A 22,612-nucleotide genomic window follows, 5' to 3' on the forward strand; every position below is an offset into this window, starting at 1 on the left:
ATGGCGGTTATTTCCGACGGTGGCCGCAAGCGCTGCGCTGCGGTCCGAGCCGCCGGGCGGACACAATATACTGAAAGTCGTAAAGCCAGCCACTGCTGCTGCCGCCGCCAAGGCCGCGCGCACGTCAAGCCGTCTGCAGAGACACAGCCGGCCCGCTACAAAAGGAGCCTCGAACAATGAGCGGGCTTTTTCTCAGCCACGTCCGGCGCTAGACGCTGGCGATGGCCGCTCCGGAAAGGCAAAACGGCGACGCGTCCAGTCCGCAATCCGTGCCACCCGCCAGCCCTGCTGCTATTCCTTGTTAGTACGGGATACGCGGTCTGGTACGATGTAGCGATGTTAGATGTCGCTTACCGCCTGCACTCCAGTAAGGCGAGAACTGGCACGTCTCGTAAATGCGAGCGCGTTGTGTGCAGAACAAGAATATCGCACTCAGCTCACTGCAAGTAAACACATGGAAACAGGTGCCTATGCACAGGATACTGCTCAAGGACCACTTGCTATTGTGCATTTAGGTTTCGAGCGTACAGTTCGAGAGAACCAGCCAAGCTACCCTCTTTACCTTCCCATTATTTCCACTCACAAGGGAACCTCCCCATCGCACCCCCCTCACATTTAGTTATAAGTTGGCACAGTGGATAGGCCTTGAAACACTGAACACAGATCAATCGAGAAAACGGGAAGAAGTTGAGTGGAACTATGAAAAAATTAAGCAAAATATACAAACTGAGTAGTCCATGCGCAAGATAGGCAACATCAAGGAGTGTGTAAGCTCAGGAGCGCCCTGGTGCCGTGGTTAGCGTGAGCAGCTCCGGAACGAGAGGTCCTTGGTTCAAGTCTTCCCTCGAGTGAAAAGTTTAATTTTTATTTTCAGATAATTATTATCTGTCTGTCCGTCCGTCCGTAGTATGGGGACCCTACACCTACACAAACATCGAAACACACGACGTCAGTTGACTACAGCGCACGGAAGAGAGAGTATTCCCGCTAACGAGGCTCCCTGGCTGGCAGTTGACTGTTCGCTACTTTGGACGAGAGTGCATTAAATACGTGAGATGTATTCCGTGGGCACTACGAATCCAGCAAATATAGCTCGCGACTTCAATGAACGAATGGACAGATCATAACTTTGCGAAAATAAAGAAAGTAAACTTTTCACTCAAGGGAAGACTTGAACCAAGGACCTCCCGTTCCGCAGCTGCTCACGCTAACCACGGGACCACGGCACTCCTGAGCTTACACTATCCTTGATGTTACATATCTTGGGCATGGACTACTCAGTTTGTATATTTTGCTTATTTTTTTCATAGTTCCACACAACTTCTTCCTGTTTTCTCGATTGATCTGTGTTCAGTTTTTCAAGGTCTATCCACTGTGCCAACTTATAACTAAATCTGAGGGGGGTGCGATGGGGAGGTTCCCTTGTCAGAGTAAAACAATAAGCAATGTACAAGACTATTCTGAAAAATGCTGTGAATGGTCTCAGAAAATAAAGGAAATAAGAAGTAACAAATTACCTTGACTGGTCTTCGAAGTAATCACCATTAACTACAACACACTCTGACATAGGCTATAAACCTGTTCGAAATTGGCAACAACTCTAATTACCCTCCGTTTCCAGTTGATGTGCCCACGCGCCGATGCACCTGTTAACCGTAACTCAGCGCAGCTGTGTCTGCAGGAAACCCAGAACATGTACTCTCTTCTGACAGTAAGTCCCCTCGTAGCTAGTGAGTACTCAACAGCGTGCGGCTAATACTGGACATGTTGACCCGTACAGTTAAACAAAATAGCACTAGATGCCTTTACGAGTGCCAGAAGTAACTGAAAGAAGACAGTAATTGTCCACTCTATAATGTGCTTTCTCGTTTTGGCAGCAAACAGTAAATTTAACGCTAGCAGCGAAACAAATTCGTGTTACAAGGGTAGAAAGATGGGTGGCAACTCAAGGGTGTTAACTGCAAGTGATCTTAAACTAAAGAGGAAGCAATAGGAACGACCTGACTTGACAGAAGCTACAAAATGTTTATGAAAGTAAGAATGTCACGTGTGTAGAAGTTCCAAGTAATTTTAAAACCCTGGAAGAAAACAGTGCGAACCAAAGCAAATACAAGATGTTTCGAAGAGATTCATCCGCTTTCACGACGCCATATCTTCTATATGAATGAAGAAAGAAATGTACGGTGAAATTTAGCTCACTCATCGGAAAAACATTTTTTTTTACACCTTCTCGCCAGTTGCAAGTTTCCAGTTCACGATATTGCCGTAGAGATCTATTTGATGCAGCTACCTCGCTTACTCGTAATGTGCGCCGAGTCGAGATGGCGATAAAACGTGTTTAAGAAGCCTGATCTCCTCTTCCAACAGCTTTGGATGACATGTGGTGTCGCATTGCAACAACAGTGAATCGAGTAACTCGAGGCATGCTCGCAAAAGTTTAGAACGATTTTCAGTATCGCCTCGGTGACTGTAGCGGCCGGAGCAGAGTACATTGAATATTTGTGAATTATAAATGAAGAATTTAATGTTAAACGTGATTAAGAAAGTTACTGCCAAATTCAAAGTGCACGCATACATGGGAAAGATGTACCCTAGGAAAGTCGTATAACTATTTTGAAAATAAACCATTTGTAACATCGCGCAAAACGCACTCCGAGTTTTTATTATCGTTCATGTAAAAGGCCTAGTCTTTTGAAATGTGAGGAATCTCTTCGAAACACCCTGTATTACTGAACGTTGTACCAACGCATATGAAATGAGAAATCATGAACGTTGGATACACACAGTGGAAGAGTCCGTCGCATGCTGTCGGTCGACCAACAGTTGATGTGTTATGAATAGTTCCCTTTTCGTCTCGACAGTGATTCGAAAAGTTGTAATCATATTCTCTGCTCGCTGTTTCTGTTCCTGACCAAACAACAAAACTTAAATTACTTGGTCCTTGTGTCTGAGATGAAATAAAGTCCACAAGATAATGAACTATGTAGAAGGAACTGTCACTTGAAATTTCAGAAGTTCTGTATCCATCCCAAGATGCAATCAGTGATACTTGATAATAACTTGAACACGTTCACAATGTTCTACGTGGCACAGGGCAGTAGAGACAAGGCACGAGAGGTGAACCTGCCAACATAAAAGGAGACGGGGAGTATTGTGTTGGCAGCTCAGAAGTAGAAACAGCAGAATCCACTGGTCTGCAGAGCTCTGTGACTTTAAAAGTCTACTATTCATTGGATGTCACTTGAGTAATAAATCCATCAGGACCTTCCATACCTTCTAAAGCTGCCCTAATCGACTGTTGGTGACACGACTGTGAAGAGGAAACAAGAAAGAATAACACGGCTAAGGCAAGACTAGCCAGACCTCACGTACTGACGGAGAGGGATCGTCGAGAATTGCGAATGATGGTTGTAAAAAATAAGATGAAATCAGCGGAAGAAAACACTCTTCAGTTCCAAAATACTGCCAGCAGTCTAGCTAGCACGCTGACTGTGCGTAGGTAGTTAAAGAGACTGGGTTACAGTGGTCGACAAGCTCCTCATATGCCACACATTTCTGTACTCAATGCTAAGCGACACTTGAGGTGGTGTACAGAAGGACGCCAATCGATAGTCAATGGTTGGAAAGGAGTTATTTGGTGCGATGAGTGGCGCTACACGCTGTGGAAATGCGATGGAAGGGTTCGGATCTGGCAAATGGCCGGAGAACATTACATGCCACTATCTATAGTGCCAACAGTAAAGTATAGGTATATGTGTGTGGGGAATGATGGAAACTGATTAATAATTGCTTGTATAATAGGAAAAATTGATTGGAAAGAATAGTTTAAAGAAATCTGAAGGTAATTCATGAATCTATACACAATTCTGGTTAACTTCAACTGATACCAATATTAACAGACATTCAATATCAATACATTCAAGGTTAATATTCTCAATTTGCGTAACTTACTGCTTGACATTAATTCCATTGTTTTTAGTCGTGAATGTGGCAATGTAGATGCAGGCTAGCTTCTCCGGATATCGTGTAAATTCTTCTTTTCTGCTCCGAACCTCTTGATGCAGGATCTCGGTGGCGAGTGAGGTGATGAACAGATAGGAGTGCACGTCTTAAACGTGCGAATAAATTTTGCTTTTCTAATAACATTTTATATCACCTTTAATGTAGGGTTGAAACACATTTTTAACAATGCTTGTACCACGGATCCAAGCCACCACTTACCGGAACAAAGGGGTGAAGACACAGGAATTAATAAATTGAAGAGCGTATTTCTTATTTTGTTTCCTACAGACATTTAACGATGTATCAAAACATTAGCCTTGCCACAAAACAAGTCGTTAATTTATCTTTGTGGGTACCTATAACCCATTCAGTTTACATATAGCTTACATATAAGAAAAGAAAAGAACGAAAAAATAATATGATTCAACACGGGAGGACATGTCGTTACAGTGTGGGGGTATTTTCGTGGTTTGGATGTGGTCTCCTCATTGCGAATAGGAAAACGCTAAATGCTGAAGGATATAATCACGTTTTGCGTTATTGTGTAATGAGTACACTAGAGCAATACTTTGAAGACGATACTTGTTTCAGCATGACAGTGCATCCTATCATAACGCAGCATGTGTGAGATAATGGTTTGTGGACAATAACATTCCTGAAACGGACTGGCCTGCCCAGAGCCCCGACGTAAACTTAATGGAACTCCTGTGTGATCGTGCAACATCACTACCTAGTGCAGTTTTGGCTCTTGAGGAAGAATGGGCTGCCATTTCTCTATAGGCAAGAAGACACCTGGGTGAAAGCGTCCTCAGCAGAGTTCAAGACGTTCTAAAGGTGAAGGATGGGCACACCACATATTAATGTCCACTATTAGGTGTCAGGATACTTTTGATCAAGTAGCGTATTTCACTTGCTTCACCCACGGGATTGTTATGCCTTGGACCTCGACAGCTCGGGGGGCGTTTAGGACAGGCCGCAGAGTGGGGATGGAAGCAAGTGTCGTTCGCAGGAGAGTCGATTTGTGGCGGCCCAGACGATGAGCTGATCGAGGCACTGTTGAAGTTGGCACTGCATCATACCCTGTATGTGGGATCCTTCTTTTCTCTGGGCAGCAGTCCCGTCCGCATATAAAGTCAATTGGGTGTTTCTCGTCCTAAGCGTATCACTGGTAAAGATGACACAAAAACGGTTCCCAGTGAAGTTGCTTGTGAGATTCCGGTGCGGACACAGCGACTAGTCCGTCCTCCCGATCCGTGAACTAAGTTCCGCCTGGTCTGCAGGCAGTTATGTCGCGATTTTCCTATTCCTCAGGCAGCTGACTACCGTGCCCGGCAGTCAGGTGGCGTAGTTATCGCCGCTTTTGGCGGAGTCGGTAAACCCGCGGTGTCCAACATCTCCGCCACAGAGGCGTCTTCGTCCATAGATGGCCAAGATACACTATTGGCCATTAAAATTGCTACACCAAGAAGAAATGCAGATGATAAACGGGTATTCATTAGACAAAAATATTATACTAGAACTGACATGTGATTACATTCTCAAGCAATTTGGGTGCATAGATCCTGAGAAATCTGTACCCAGAACAACCACCTCTGGCCGTAATAACGACCTTGAGACGCCAGGGCATTCCGTCAAACAGAGCTTGGATGGCGTGTACAGGTACAGCTGCCCATGCAGCTTCAACACGATACCACAGTTCATCGAGAGTAGTGACTGGCATATTGTGACGAGCCAGTTGCTCGGCCACCATTGACCAGACGTTTTCAGTTGGTGAGAGATCTGGAGAATGTGCTGGCCAGGACAGCAGTCGAACATTTTCTGTATCCAGAAAGGCCCGTACAGGACCTGCAACATGCGGTCGTGCATTATCCTGCTGAAATGTAGGGTTTCGCATGGATCATTTAAAAAATGTTCAAATGTGTGTGAAATCTTATGGGACTTAACTGCTAAGGTCATCAGTCCCTAAGCTTACACACTACTTAACCTAAATTATCCTAAGGACAAACACATACACCCATGCCCAAGGGAGGACTCGAACCTCCGCCGGGACCAACCTCACAGTCCATGACTGCAGCGCCCTAGACCGCTCGGCTAATCCTACGCGGCTCGCATGGATCGAATGAAGGGTAGAGCCACGGGTCGTAACAAATCTGAAATGAAACGTCCACTGTTCAAAGTGCCGTCAACGCGAACAAGAGGTGACCGAGACGTGTAACCAATGGCACCCCATACCATCACGCCGGGTGATACGCCAGTATGGCGATGAGGAATACACGCTTCCAATGTGCGTTCACAGCGATGTCGCCAAACACGGATGCGACCATCATGATGCTGTAAACAGAACCTGGATTCATCCGAAAAAATGACGTTTTGCCATTCGTGCACCCAGATTCGTCGTTGAGTACACCAGCGCAAGCGCTCCTGTCTGTGATGCAGCGTCAAGAGTAACCGCAGCCATGATCTCCGAGCTGATAGTCCATGCTGCTGTAAACGTCGTCCGACTGTTCGTGCAGATGGTTGTTGTGTTGCAAACGTCCCCATCTGTTGACTCAGGGATCGAGACGTGGCTGCACGATCCGTTACAGCCATGCAGATAAGATGCCTGTCATCTCGACTGCTAGTGATACGAGGCCGCTGGGATACAGCGAGGCGTTCCGTATTACCCTCCTGAACCCACCGATTCCATATTCTGCTAACAGTCATTGGATCTCGACCAACGGGAGCAGCAATGTCGCGATACGATAATCCGCAATCGCGATAGGCTACAATCCGACCTTTATCAAAGTCGGAAACGTGATGGTACGCATTTCTCCTCCTAACACGAGGCATAACAACAACGTTTTATTAGGTAACGCCGGTCAACTGCTGTTTGTGTATGAGAAATCGGTTGGAAACTTTACTCATGTCAACACTTTGTAGGTGTCGTCACCGGCTCCTATCTTGTGTGAATGTTCTGAAAAGCTAATCATTTGTATATCACAGCATCTTCTTCCTGTCGGTTAAATTTCGTGCCTGTAGCACGTCATCTTCGTGGTGTAGCAATTTTAATGGCCAGTAATGTATTAGAGTTCATGAAGTTTGTCACACGAACTGACTGATAAGCCGAAGTAAACGCGGATTGAAACCGTTGGAGGTTTCATTTTCGTGCGGTGTGAGACCATCTGCTTCCATTTCGATCCGCAGTGAGATATGCAACCATCACAGTGATAGGCTGCTGCTGTCAAGATGCAAAGATCAGCAGCTGATTTTGTCGCTGTTTTGTTTTGTAAGCGCAAGAGCTTTATAGAGATGCTCATCGAACATTTTTTTTTTCTTTTCCTTTATTGAATTTCGATTTCCCCCTAAGGGGGCGGGCTGGCAGCAGCTTAGTACGCTGCTCTGCAGCCTACAGACTTCTTAAAACGTAAGAAGAAGATAAGAAACAATAAAAGCAGGCGATAAAACGGTGACTTAAATTGTAAAACGGCGGAAAATTGTGGAAAGTTAAAACATAAAACAAAAGGTGTGCAATGCTAATAAAATACACAGGAAGCAGACAGGTAACATAGTAGACAGACAATTAAAAAACATGACGACAGTCTGGTTTCTGTTCACAAGAGATATAAAAATCGCACCCAGCGACGGTATGATGTCCATTCGCAACGCTTCGGAAAAGACACATAACACTGAACACTCACTGTAAACACCACACTAAAATGTCAGCACAAAGATGACACGCCACAGCCAAGGTCAGATGGCGGGGGGAGGGGGGGACCTGGACAGATGAGATGGAATACAAGGAGGGAGGAGAGGAAAAACGAAAGGGGGGGGGGGGAACCGAAGGAGGTAGAGGACTCATAAAGGGGGTGGGGGCAGGAAAGTCGCGAGAGGGAATGGGAAAAGGCAGAGGAGGGAAATGCAAAAGGGCTCAGGGGAGAGAAGGGGGGCAGAGAGAGGGTGGGGAAAAAAGAGGATGGAAGGGAGGAGAGTGAGCTCAGGGAAAGGACAGAGGAAAGGAGGGGGAGTGAGGATCAGAGTTGACAGGAAGGATAAATGGAGGGAGAGAGAGCATCATCTGGGAGGGGGAGTTGATGGAAGCCACCTCGGGAAAGGAGATGAAGGGTGTAGAGATGGAGGGTAGGGGGGACACAACAGTGAAAGCGTGGCAGGGGGCGGGGACGGGAGAGGAGAGGAGCAACCAGGGGGTGAGGGGGATCAAGGCGGCGGGAGGTGTAGAGTATGCGGATATTTTCGAGGAATAGGAGCAGATGGGGGAAAGGAATGAGCTCATAGAGGATCCGCATGGGGGACGGGAGGTGTATACAGAAGGCGAGGCGGAGTGCATGACGCTCAAGGATCTGGAGGGACTTATAGAATTTGGGGGGGGGGGGGGGGGCGGATATCCAGGCGAGACTGGCATAACAGCGGCTCATGGAACAACAGAGGTGTTGTTCATCACAGAAAGTTTTTCCGCAATAATACCGAGAGCGTAATTTCCGGAAACATTCGGGCACACGTAGCGTGCTAAAGGATTCCCCGTCACACTCCGGAAGGTGGCCTGCGGAATGTACGTGGACGCGTTGACCCCGCGGCGTGTTTGTTGTTGCACACGGAGCCGTGCGGTGTCGCCGGTCAGTGCTCCTGGCAGCTGGCAGACCGGAGGCGCCGCCTGCAGCGCGTGACGCATGCGTCACCACTGGCCGCTGATTCACAGGCTGTCGCCTCGCCGCGCGCCGCTGTCTGGAATTAATTGCCTCCCGTCGTCCGTGTCCACCGCTGCTGACCCGCACACACGGCGGAACGACTTGTCAGACAAGCCTTTTGTTCGTAAACGTGGACAACATCACCGAGCCATAGGGAGATAATCCTGGGTATCGAAGGAGAATAACAGACGATAAGAATTCCTGTTTCATCATGTGTTTTATGTAGCAACGGCCTTGCCGCAGTGGCTACGCCGGTTCCCGTAAGATCACCGAAGTTAAGCGCTGTCGGGCGTGGTCGGCACTTGGATGGGTGACCATCGGGGCCGCCATGCGCTGTTGCCATTTTTCGGGGTGCACTCAGCCTCGTGATGCCAATTGACTGAATAGTAGCGGCTTCGGTCAAGAATACCATCTTCCGACCGGGAGAGCGGTGTGCTGGCCCCACGCCCCTCCTATCCGCATCCTCCACCGAGGATGACATGGCGGTCGGATGGTCCCGGTAGGCCACTCGTGGCCTGAAGACGGAGTGCTTTTATGTGTTTTATGCGACACCGGGTGTCGACCAAAGACGTTCTTGTGGAATCGTAGCCCGCCGGAGTGGCTGTGCGGTTCTAGGCGCTACAGTCTGGAGCCGAGCGACCACTACGGTCGCAGGTTCGAATCCTGCCTCGGGCATGGATGTGTGTGTGGTCCTTAGGTTAGTTAGGTTTAATTAGTTCTAAGTCTAGGCGACTGATGACCTCAGAGGTCAAGCCGCATAGTGCTCAGAGCCATTTGAATCATTTGGAATTCTGTCATCAGGGAACGCACTGACATCATAGGCACCGAGAGCTACACCGAGTTGTTTAGGCCTACTCTCCAACTAGATCTGTGATGCTGCTGACTTCCTTCCAGAGCAGACATTTTCTTCGTCTATCGCAGAAAAAAGAAATTCATTGACGAAATCGTGACATATACCAACCTGAATGAGATTTTCGCTCTGCAGCGGAGTTGCGCTTATATGAAATTTCCTGGAAGATTAAAACTGTGTGCCAGGTCGAGACTCGAACTCAGGACCTTTGCAAGGCATGCAGGAGAGCTTCTGTAAAGTTTGGAAGGTAGAAGACGAGGTACTGGCGGAAGTAAAGCTGTTCGGACGCGGCGTGAGTCGTGCTTGGGTAGCTCACATGGTAGAGCACTTGCCCGCGTAAGGCAAGGGTTCCGAATTCGAGTCTCGACCTGGCACACAGTTTTAATTTGCCAGGAAGTTTCATATCAGCGCGCACTCCGCTGCAGAGGGAAAACCACATTCTGGAAACATCCCCAAGGCTGTGGCTAAGCCATGTCTCCGCAATATCCTTTCTTTCAGGAGTGCTAGTTCTGCAAGGTTCGCAGGAGAGCTTCTGTAAAGTTTGGAGGGTAGGAGACGAGGCACTGGCAGAAGTAAAGCTGTGAGGACGGGGCTTGAGTCGTGCTTGGGTAGCTCAGATGGTAGAGCACTTGCCTGCGTAAGGCAAAGTTCCCGAGTTCGAGTCTCGACCTGGCACACAGTTTTAATCTGTCATGAAGTTTCATATACCAACCTGTTAGAAACGATCATTACAGAGTCATTTAAACCATTTTCAGATGATGAAGACTGAATACATAATCGAAAGATTGAACTCACAGTTAAACCTGAGAAAACTTTATCCAAACGGTGTTTTGGTTTTCATTAGTAAAAAATGTAGCTCAAAGAATTTTTTATGTGCAAAATAGAGCCAACTAGACAGCCTTGGCAGCGTGTGATATTCAGTTCGATGACATTCGTTGATGGTGATAGCCGAATACCAAGTACAATCAGCATTTCAGTCTCGACAGGGTACGGCTGACAGGCAACAGGGCTATGAAGACGCAGCAGCTCTACATAGCAGCACGTGACAGTGTGAAGGCGTCAGTAGAAAAGTAATGAACGATAACCACAAATAATGAACGGTGACATATAAACGGTAAAGGCGTCATTTAAACACAGTTACGTATGACTTTATCGGATGCCGCAACGCCTACCATGATGACATCTAGTTGTACCTAAGCACTAGCCCTAAAACATTATTGCCACCGTATAAGGTATGAAAGACGACCTTTGTCGGTATCATGGTGGGAAAGAAACCTGGCTCTTAAACAAAACACAAAGAACTCACAGGTCATCCTCACATCACACAGAAAGTTGATCAGCGGAGATTTGTGTCAAACAGTTCCTCTAATAATTCTTAACGGTATCCAGTTACCCTAGAGTGAAATATCTTGGCCTAGTCTTGGATAACCACCTAAACTGCAAGAATAAATTTTTGGAGCATCGACAGAATATCTCTCTTGTCTACAAGCAATCCAAAAATTTAGAAAACTATTTCCATCTGAATTTAAACAAAAATTGAATCTAGTTTTTAATGTCGCCACGTCTTCGCTGTTCTGATGTAGCTAGTTGAGCGCGACACACGTACTGCAAACTCCAGACGACTTGAACTATTCATGACTGCTTGCCTTAGAAATGTAACATTCGATAGTTTGATCGCATCAGTCCTCCCTATACTCATGCTTTATGTGACCCCATATGTGGCGTGGTTCTCACACGCTTCGTTTACTTAATTGATTTCTTTCTTACTAGTGTCCCCAATACTTTTACCCACATATCAAATACCTGTGATCTTTCCGCATCTACAATACAAGATCGGATATGTCCAGCATCCTAGCTATACTTTTCCACACTTTCATTTCAGTTTAATATACGACTGTGGAACAAACTACCTTGTAACCTGCGTTACCCTAAATCACTCTACATTCAAGAGAAGATTACAGCTTCATATGTTACTATCGACGTAACTTCCCTCTCGGTATATCACAGCTACTGTCTTTCTGCCCAACAGCGATCAGTATCTCCGTCAGGTGCTCTTCTAGTCCTTATCTATTTCTGTTTTCTTTTTCCATCTCAAGTGCCAACTTTACCACATTATTTGTCGCTTTTCCTCTGAATAAGCAACTTCCTGCCATATTATTTCGTTCTGTAACGCCGTCAAAGATTTCTGTTAGATGTCGTTACTCACATCCAACGTAGTGAGGAAATTGCTTAACACAGTGTTAATAAGACTGACATTTCGTAAATTCCATATATTCATTATTATATAATGGGTGTTTCAAAGTTTTTGCGTCAAGCGTCTAGGGATGATAGATCACAACATAGGAAACAACGTATGTTAGAGAAAAAATGTTTGAGGACACCCCTTCCCCTCCCCCAGTGATACTAGGCATCTCTTATAATTTGTTATGCCCTTGGGAGACAGTAGAGCATAGGCACACTGCAGTGCATGTACGCAATGTGTGTTGCCTACAATTCAGCCAACTGCTTCACATGAAAGGGGGTGGCCTGAGTTCCTGGTTTGCTTCTTAAATACCTTTCTTCGCTTCAACAGACCAATTCTTAATATTTTCTTCTTGAAAATCGCTTTATCAATTTACTGGGATACATAGTATCCAAAAGCAGCGGACCTCGTTAGTAGACCTCGCTACTTCAGTGAAATCCTGTCGTTCCAGTGCCGGAAATTCCAATAAAAAGACGTCTGCTATCGCATGGAAGCGTAAGTGTACATTTTGTCTTTAATAGAGTCGGCAAGACTCAGCACAACCAGGAGCACCTCCGAAGATGCACGAAACGTCAGGGATAGAAGTTTCATGGACCACGGGCATACAACCCGGAAGAATTCTCGGCAGCTGAAACATCCGTTCGTGAAAGCCTTCGTTGTTTCATAGAAGATGTTCCCAATGAATTGATCTGTCACCTCAAGACATTTGATTCAAAAATTTTGAAACACCCTATTCATGTAGATACATACTCCGCAATCCACCACACGGTTCGTGGCGGAGGGTACCTCGTACTACAACTAGCATCTTCTCTCCCTGTTCCACTCCCAAACAGAACGAGGGAAAAATGACTGCCTATATGCCTCTGTATCTTATCTTATCTTATCTTATCTTTGTGGTCTTTCCGCGAAATGTAAGTCGGCGGCAGTAAAATTGTATTGCAGCCAGCCTCAAATGCTGGTTCTCTAAATTTCTTCAGTAGCGATTCACGAGAAGAACGCCTCCTTTCCTCTAGAGACTCCCACCCGAGTTCCAGAAGCATTTCCGTAACACTCGCGTGATGATCAAACCTACTAGTAACAAATCTAGCATACCACTATCATCGTTATTGTTATTTTTATTATTATGCAGGGTGATCCAGCTGCCCCTATCTTTGGGTTTTATACAACCCATAAGCCTTCACAAACCATATTTTCATATTCTCTTGCTTGCTGTGCATAAACTATTAGCCCGAGAGAAAAAATGAAGAGGACCTTTTTGTAAGAAATGTAACATAGTTAAGAGTTTTAGTAGAGCTGGAGACTAAACTTCTCGATTTATTTTTAAAAAACGCGTTTGAAGATCACTTTGGTACGTTTCTCTTGAATAACCCGAAAACTGTGGCCTCCAGCAAAAACCTATCCCTGTACAAAATTTAACTGTATTAAATCTTCTACAAAAAGGTCGGTTCATTTTTTCCGTGAGAGTAATAGTTTGCACCTAGCGAGCGAAAGAATATGAAAATCTTGCGTGTGGTTTTTGAGGGTGTTGCAGGTTGCGTAAAACCCATAGGTAGGGGCAGCTGAATCATCCAGTTACGGCTCATGTGCCATACAAATTACAGTGTTGACTGACGAAGAATGTCTGGTTAGAAGTAAGAGATGCTGTGAAGGCATTAACCTTGGCAGGTGAAAAAAAAATCTTCAAGTAAAGGAATATTATTGCACATTGTATTAGCGAATTCTTTCTCCATACAGTTACTGTGTTGAGTGTATGAATATTCACGGCGTGTCGTCGCTTGCAGGGCGTGGTGTGATGGGCGCAGAGCGGTGACCCGCCCCTGGAGCACGGTCGCAACCAGCAGGCAGAAGACAGCAGACAGCACACGGCAGACATGGAGGTGGTGCCCGCGGCGGACGTGCCCCTGGCGCTGCCGTTCGCGCGCTCTAACGTGCAGGAGTGGTCGCACCTGGACCAGCTGACGGGCGTGCTGCAGCAGGGCCGCGTCCAGGCGCACCACTGGGCCAGCGCCACCAGGGCCTACGGCAAGGTCAGTCTCACCTTCTGTCTCCTACAAAATAGTCCGCACACTTACTCCGCAAGTGCCGCAGGTGCTCAAACTGGGCCCTGTCAGAACTGTCTTCAACGCCGTCACGACGTCTTCGACACTGCATCAGAAGTGGAGCGGTAGATAAAATATCGATATATCATCAGGTTACCTTCCATTCGGAAATTGGATGCACTCAGTAACTGTATGTGACTTGTAAATTATAGAGTGCAGCTTTCATTTTTCTTCATTGATATCTGACACCTTACAATAAGGTGGGCTGGCAGCAGCACACTACGCTGCTCTTCAGCCACAAATTTTACAGAGAAAATACAATGGAGACACAGAATACACAGAACAAAGTGTGGGGCAAAAAACAGAAGACACAGAAACAAATAACACATAGCCGTTCACACGTGAAGACACCTAAAGAAACCGTTGGCACTGCACACGGACACTGATGACGGAGACGACACGTGAACAATGGAGTGTGGGCGGCGAAAAACACTGAGGCACAAACTCGACGGCACACGAATGTCCACTTTACGTGTGCGAGTCCGGGGACCTGCCAAGAGGGGAAGAAGGTGGTGGAGGAGGGAGAAGAGAGAGCAAAGATGCCAAGGGCAGAAGAGATGGGGGGAGGAATGAAGGTAAGGGGGTAGGGGAAGCCCGGGGGAGGAGGGAAGGGGGAGAGAAGGGAAAGTGGGTGCCCATAGGAACAAACACAGGAAGAAGGAGGGAGTATCAAAGTTGGTAGGAGGGGTAGATGGTAGGGAGGAGGGCATCACCAGGGAACGGGTGTTGGCGGAAGCCACCTTGTGAGAGGGTATGGAGAGTGGGGAGATGGAGAGCAGGTGGCACGTAGAAATACAGGTGCGGCAGCGGATGGGGGTGGGAGGGGATGGGAGAGACAAGCGGGTGAGGAGGATCGAGTTTACGGGAGGTGTAGAGGATCCGTATCCGTTCGAGGAAAAGGAGGAGGTGGGGGAATGGAATAAGGTCGTACAGGATCCGCGTGGGCGAGGAGAGACGAATGCGATAAGCGAAGCGAAGAGCATGGCGTTCTGGGATCTGAAGGGATTTGTAAAAGGTAGGAGAGCGCAGATCCAGGCAGGGTGGGCATAGCAAAGGATAGGGCGGATGAGGGGTTTATAGGTATGGAGGATGGTGGAGGGTTCCAGACCCCATGTACGGCCAGAAAGAAGCTTCAGGAGACGGAGCCATGAGTGAACCTTGGCTTGGATTGTCTGGAGGTGGGGGGTGCAGGAGAGGCGACGGTCAAGGGTGACACCAAGGTACTTAAAGGTGGGGATGAGGGCAATAGGACGGCCATAGACGGTGACATAGAAATCGAAGAGGCGGAAGGAAGGGATGGTTTTGCCTATGATCACCTGGGTTTTGGAAGGATTGACCTTAAGCAACCACTGGTTTCACCAAGTGGTGAATCGGTCAAGATGGGATTGGAGAAGGTGTTGGGAGCGCTGCAGGGTGGGTAGAGTGCAACAGCCAGTCGTTCTTTTTATATTTTATTATGCGAATCCAGATTTCGGCTAGTAGCTAGCCATTCTCAATGCTAAAAATACAAGAAGTACATAGTCAGATGCTATAATAAAAAGTTACAACTAATGGCATAACTTATATGGTTTGTATATTCCTTTCAGCTATTTTTTATTTTCAAAGCCTATCGGTCCCTGTTGCTCTGGCATCAGTCACAGTTCTTTGAATACTACTATATACAGAAGGTAGGCTGTGTGTAGAACACATCGGTTGGTTGTATGGCGCCCTCTATATGAACTACGTATACAATATTTAAGGGAAGTTAAACACTTCAAATTTACATGGGAATTTCATAAAATAAAACATAAGTAAATTCTTTACATTGCTGTCCGACTTATTTCATATTTTCCGGTAAATATAGAATATATATATAAAAAAATTTTCAGGTTTACTTCTTGCGAGTCAGTAGTTTTATTCTTTAAACATCTAAGTAACGTCAGATGGGTAACACCTTTTTTAAAAAAAATTATATATAAGACACAAGAAGGCTCATGCTATATACAACTAATAGAGTTGATCTGATTTCAATGTTTTTATCTTCGTATTATTTTTCTCTCTTTACTAAAACATCATAACAGGTATATTGTCCCTCTTATTTACTAAATAGTTCATAGATGGCGCCAAATGTCAGCCAGATGGATGGTTGGTGTAACTGGGCTATTCTGTTACAGATGTAGAAGGTACTAGCCTCTTTGTCACTTCAAACCGATTTTTTTTATAAATACAATAAAACCAATACACTGAATTGCTGTTAATAGCAATGTACATGCATCTAAGCTAACTTACCATGTGAAAGTTATGTAGGTTCCAAATTATAGCCATCATACTCGTACAATAGTTTGCTAATGGCTGCTACATATTGGCAAGACGGCAGGAGCTACTTACCGGAGATCATCGCCATCAGTGTCTCGTGTGTACCGTCGTGTTCAGTGTTCAGTGTTCACCGTCGCACTCCATCGTTCACCTGTGCCATCGACATCTTCAGTGTTTGTGTGTCGTGTCAACAGTCTGTAGTGTGGATTATCGTCGAGTGTGAACGGCTCCGTGTTTGTCTTTATGTGTCTACTGTTTTATTACCCACCATTATGTAACTTATGTGTATTCTTTCTGTTGTTTCTTTGTCTATTATATGGAGGAAGAGCAGCGAAACATGCTGCTGACAGCCTGCCTGTTTGTACAGGTTTAAAAATCACAATAAAGAAAAAAAAGGAGCTACTTACTATGTTACCATCCATAATGCCAATTCCCACACCATCTAACCCTCTGCAGGTGTGCTCCAGGGCTTTGTCCTCTCCCCTCTCCTCTACCAACTGTACACGGCAGATACGCCCCAACCCTCCACCCCCTCCAGTACACCTCTTGCAATATGCTGATGACACCGCAAACCTCGCCCTCGCTCCTACCCTCCAATGGTCCCAACGCCTTCTTCAGAATCACCTTGACCTTTTTGCTACATGGTGTAACCAGTGGCTCCTGAAAATCAATCCTTCCAAGACCCAGGCAATCATCGTAGGTTGTACTACTCGCTCCTTCCAGCTCCTGGATTTCTCCCTTATTGTCTGCACCCGTCCTGTCCGCCTCACCCCCACCATCACCTACCTTGGCCTCACCATTGACCGTCACCTCACCTGGATCCCTCATCTCCGCTCCATCCAATCCCAAGCCCACAACTGCCTCCGACTCCTCAAACTCTTCTCTAGCCAGTCATGGGGGTTGCACCCCTCTACCATCCTCCACACCTACAAATCCTTAATCCGTCCCATCCTCTGTTATGCCAGTCCCGCCTGGATATCTGCCCCCCCCCCCCCAAATTCTATAAGTCCCTCCAGATCCTTGAGCGGCATCCACTCCGCCTCGCCTTCCGTATACGCCTCCCATTCCCCATGCGGGTCCTCTACGACCTCATTCCTTTCCCCCATCTGCTCCTATTCCTCGAACATATCCGCATTCTCTATACCTCCCGCCGCCTTGATCCCCCTCACCCCCTGGTTGCTCCTCTCCTCTCCCATCCCTGCCCCCTGCCACGTCTTCACTATTGTGTCCCCCCAACCCTCCATCTCTACACCCTTCATCTCCTTTCGCAAGGTGGCTTCCATCAACTCCCCCTCCCTTCATTTATCCCTCCTATCAACTCTGATCCTCACTCCCCCTCCTTTCCTCTGTCCTTTTCCTGGGCTCCCCCCCTTCCATCCTCTTTTTCCCCACCTCCCCTCTCTCTGCCCCCTTCTCTCCCCTGAGTCCTTTTGCATTTCTCTCCTCTGCCTCTTCTCATTCCCTCTCGTGTCTGCCCTGCCCCTCTCAACCCTTATGAGTCCTCTCCCTCCTTGGTTGCCCCCCCCCTTTCGTTTTTTCTTCTCCTCCCTATTTGCTTTTCCCCCTCCTCCAAGTCCCCCCCACCCCCATCTGCCTTTGGCTCGGGAGTGTCATCTTTGTGCCGCCATTTTAGTGCAGTGTTTTACAGTGAGTGTTCCGTGATGTGTCTTTTGCGAAGTGTTGCAAACGGCCATCATACTGTTGCTGGGTGTGATTTTTTTTGTATCTCTTGCGAACAGAAACCAGACTGTCGCCGTGTTTTTTAATTGTGTGTCTACTATGTTACGTCTGATTCCTGTGTATTTTCTTAACATTGCCAACCCCTTTTGCTTTCAGTTTTAAGTTTCCGCATTTTTCTGCCATTTTCAACTTTAAGTCACCGTTTTATCGCCTGTTTTTCTTGTTTCTTTTCTTCTTCCGTTTTTAAAAACGTCTGTAGGCTGTAGAGCAGCGTACTAAGCTGCTGCCAGCCCATCCCCTTCGTGGAGAATCGAAAATCGATAAAGAAAAAAAAGAAAAAAAAAAGGAGCTACTTAGTTCCTCTTGTGTCAAACCTTACATTGCTTTCTAGCAACAAGTTTTCAAATCATTACTAGAACCGTCCGTTTTTATAACGACCTGATCATTAATCGGGTTGCTGTCGGCATTCTTGTGATGGCAGAATATCTCCAGCTCTTCCAGGAGGTCGAGGAACCTGCCCTTCTCGCATTAATGCAGCAGCCTAACATTAGATGTCAACGTCGGCACAATACGTTTCTATGTAAGTAAATGGGCAGCCATACTCGATTTCTGCGGGATATCTTTTCTTCTCAACGCGACGTGTTCCCCAAACCTAATTTCAAGCACCCCTCCTGTTTGGCCAACATAACAGGCCCTACAGTCTGGGCAATCAATTTTAACTCCAGAAGCATGAAATAAGTTTTTTTTCATCTACAGATTGTTGCAAAATACATCCTAAGTTATTTTTGGTACAAAAGACACTACCACATTGTACTTTCTAAGGATAGTTGCAATTCTAGTACTCATTTATCCATAGTAAGGTGAACTAACAAACTTAATATTTTCTTTAGAAGCCATACTATTGTAAAGTGTCATCCTATTTTTGTATTTATTAGCTATCTTATCGATATCTTCACAAAATAACATCGATATATGTCGCTGACATTGATTTCTTACTTTATCGATATACCTGCACCTACACGACAATATCAACTGCCGAACATTTTTATTTTATATTAAACATTTTTCGTAATTATATGTAAAAATTTGAAATTGTTCTTTTGAAAGTGTAGCAGAACATAATTACACTTTCTCGGTGAGAAGGAGTCTCACAACTTTTTGAGCTTTCTTCAAGCCAGTATTTCTATTTAACTGTTTGAAGCAAGTATAGGTGACACAAAGAAGCAGCCTGTAGCATAGGTGGGTGACGGAGTGAATGGAATAAAAAGATTTCTGATGAGAACAAATAGCACAGCACTTACGTTAAAAAACGATTTTTAACGCAACTACTGTCCTGTCTCTTCACAACAACATTCTTCAAAAATAGTTGCTGAAAATGATCAATAAAAATCTAATTGACAAGATTGGTCTTTGCGGTGGGCGGTGACTTGTGAGGGGATGTGCTGATGTAATCGGCGCTGCCAACAGAAACTGCAACGTTTAACTTCACCACGCAATTTTGACACTACAAGTAGGTCGCTGTCGTTGGCAGAAATGAAGGAACAGGGAAGTCGACATGAAGCGTTTCGGACAAATCGGATATGTGACGAAACCGAACAACTGACCCATCGGACACCTTTCATTGTGCCACTTACATGCAGTTACCATTTTTAGAAAAGAGGTTATCGCCAAGCGTGAACGTGCATCGTTTTCCTTTCAATTATTGCTCTAAGGGCATAGGCAGCCTGCAGAATATCTAATACCAAATCAATACTTAAATACAGAGCTCCAAAACCGACAGTATATTTACAATGTGCAGCCGATATTTTTATAGGCCCGCAAGTCGATATTCTTTCCGTCGCTATACCTATATATCAATGCTTTTTTCGATAAACCGAGAACCATTAACGATATTTTTTTTAAATATTGATTATCAGATTACCGACATTTTTAAAAACATCAACAGTCCTAATCAGAAGCCAGCTGCTGAGGGATTGAGGCTTGTTTATGAATTAGTTTCCTTCGAGCAGTTATCACAGTCGCACGAAATTTCTGAAATGGCAAATTTCCGCCATGGACTCTAATTATTGTATGTTTTCTACTGTAGGCCAATTTTGGCTGCGGCCTACGGCTGACAGTTTCGTGGCTTGTCCTCCTGCACTCAACTGCCGCTCTGAAATGGCGTAATAACCCAAACTATTCGGTTGTCGAAAACAGACAATAGACACAGTAAATGGCGAAAATATCGTCATCTGAGGAGTTTCTGTACAAGTAAACCGTACCTGGTAGAATTGCTGTAGCAGTCCCTCTTCCAATCCATGTTACCAAGTTATTTTCTTTGGTGTTTTTTATTTATGTTAAGGACTGAAAACTCATGAAGTTAAGACCGCACATGAAATCTTTATTTCGATAGATTACTAATTTCGGCAAAGAGTCTCGCCATCTTCAGATCATAAAATTCTTTGATTAGTGTTGGTGTCATTACGGCTTCACAAATCGCTAAAATCTTTCTTAAAATGAGAACATATGTACATGACATAAGTAAAAACAGCTTTTCATCGTTCGTGGCTTCTGTAATTGAACGACGGTTATAAAATCAAGGCGTTACGAAGTGATGTAAATACTGATTGTGACACTTACTTTGCAACGTTAGTTGCTTGTTTAATCTGCACGAACCCGCTTTGGATTACAATCTGAAACTCACCGATTCTTTCTGATGAATTCACTTTCCGTACACAGCACTTGCGCACAGTATTTGAGACAAGACCCGGTATACAACCGTTAGACTGTATTGTGGAAAATAGGAACGGAACGCATACACTAATTTCTGTGCGCTTCTCTCTGGTAGCAACTGACGTCGTTTAGGAGAGAGAGTAAAATTAATGCAGCAGCTTGAAAGTTCTCACTGCAGGAATCGATTTTACCTCGTCTACGTCATCGCTACATACCGAGGAATAAAGAATAGGTCATTTAATTAGTTATAGCATTCTATGAACAGTCCAAGTATTCGACGAAACAGCAGTTTGTATAATAGCGGTTAAGCGTTTGCGGCAAAAATTTCCCAAATTTTACTTTGCTGCATGTCACCACTGAGTAAGTGATCAAAAATTTTAGCTGCAGTACTGTGCACCTCTTTTTGTGCTGATGACAAACTTAACGTGGAGTAATTGATTTCATTTTTCCTTCTGGTACTGTAACTATTTACATCATTGTTAGACAATAACATTATTTAGATTAAGTAGTATGTAACCCTTGCGACCGATGACCGCAGTTTGGTCACATAGGAACTTACCACAAATTTCCAAATTCCTTATGCTGAAGGATTCCATTATAATTTCTCTTCCAGAGTAGGCAGTTTGAGCCAGCGTTTTAAAACGCTCTTTGCCACCTCTGTGACACCAACCATATGTGCACCATTGGTTACCACCCGCAAAGCAATTGCCAAGAGATGGCATAGAACAATGAAAGTGGCCTTCATGTGCCACCGGGCTCATGGACTGAGGCACTTCCGTGTGTCCTGTCTAGGCATACAGGCTGCATATAAAGCGGAATTTCAGGCTTTGGTCGCCAAAGCAGTGTATGGAGAACCCCTTGCACTCCCTGCAGATTATACTCTGCCTGCGACCAACATCGGTGAATCTGATCTTCCTCAATTGGTACAGCACATCAAAAACTGCATCCATCAGACACGAATCCCTCCGCTGTCGCCACACTTCATGCTGAAAGTATTCATTCTCAGAGATCTCGACACTGTGACCAGGTGATTCATGATGTCATGGTACATCCCGCATTGCAGCCTCTTTAGTCAGGGGTGTACGTAGTGCTCAAACATGTAATTCAAACCTTTGGCATTTTTACTAACAAGACACCTACCACTGTCTCCCTTAATCGACTCAGAACGGCGAGCACACTGCAAGATTGACCTTCTCTTTTGTCTTTCATGATGACGACCTCCTGGACAATCACAACACTGACAAACACAACGCAACACTTTAGAAGCCACAAGAGCTACGCAGCGCTACTGCATCTCTGCACGAGCCAACCGAGCCACCAACACCTCCAGTGTTATGGTATGACCCAGGTAACAATGCGCAGGATTTTGAAAGTCATGTGTCACATCCGGGATCACCGTCTATTCCCTTGCTGATATGTTAGTGAATTCAAACACTCTGGAAGTGAGGAATAAATGGCGTGAAACTTCAAGGGTGGTGAGCGAATATAATATTATTTCTGTGATTACAAAATCGAGTCAGATTTATGAAGAACTTGGCAGTCAGTATGACGCTGACGTCCCCCCTCCCCTCCCTTTGACCTTGATCCGTGACAAGATTCGATTCGAAAGAGAGTCATAAAGCCCTTGCATCCACTCGTGAGGCAAGCTGACATCCAGCTGTTATAACTGGTCCTTGAGATGCTGGGTATTGTCACTGGGACGCAGTTGACGTCCGAGCTGCTCCCACACATGTTCTGCTGGGGAGAGATCTAGGTTCTTGCTGGTCAGGAGAGTAGTTTAAAAGCACGTAGAGATAAGGGTCATGTGTGAATGAGCATTGTCCTGTTGAAAAATGGCACCACGATACTGTCACGAGAGAGGTAATACGTGAGGGCGCAAGATGTCTGTGATGTACAGTTGTGCCATCAGAGTTGCTTCGGTAGGTATCAGCCCTGACCTGAAGTCATATTCGGTGGCTCCCCACAACATGACGCCAGGAGCAAACCGCTGTGCTTCTCTAAAACATTGGAAGAATGGGACTTCTCACGACGGCGACATACACACCGAAGA

The 22,612-nt window shown here is 45.6% G+C and overlaps 1 protein-coding gene and 1 pseudogene across 1 annotated transcript in view; both read left to right on the forward strand.

The window, feature by feature from the left end:
- The window catches only part of LOC124718985, a 1,052,919-nt gene that overhangs the window by 668,834 nt on the left and 361,473 nt on the right, over positions 1 to 22,612 (forward strand). The window contains exon 5 of the mRNA XM_047244688.1: positions 13,558 to 13,803. Within this exon, the coding sequence (XP_047100644.1) occupies positions 13,648 to 13,803 (156 nt within the window). The 5' untranslated portion in view covers positions 13,558 to 13,647. The remainder of the gene's footprint in view (positions 1 to 13,557; positions 13,804 to 22,612) is intronic.
- Positions 8,909 to 9,026, forward strand: LOC124717414 (annotated as a pseudogene).

Source organism: Schistocerca piceifrons, chromosome 1 (assembly GCF_021461385.2).
Source record: "Schistocerca piceifrons isolate TAMUIC-IGC-003096 chromosome 1, iqSchPice1.1, whole genome shotgun sequence".
In the NCBI taxonomy this organism is placed as follows: domain Eukaryota; kingdom Metazoa; phylum Arthropoda; class Insecta; order Orthoptera; family Acrididae; genus Schistocerca; species Schistocerca piceifrons.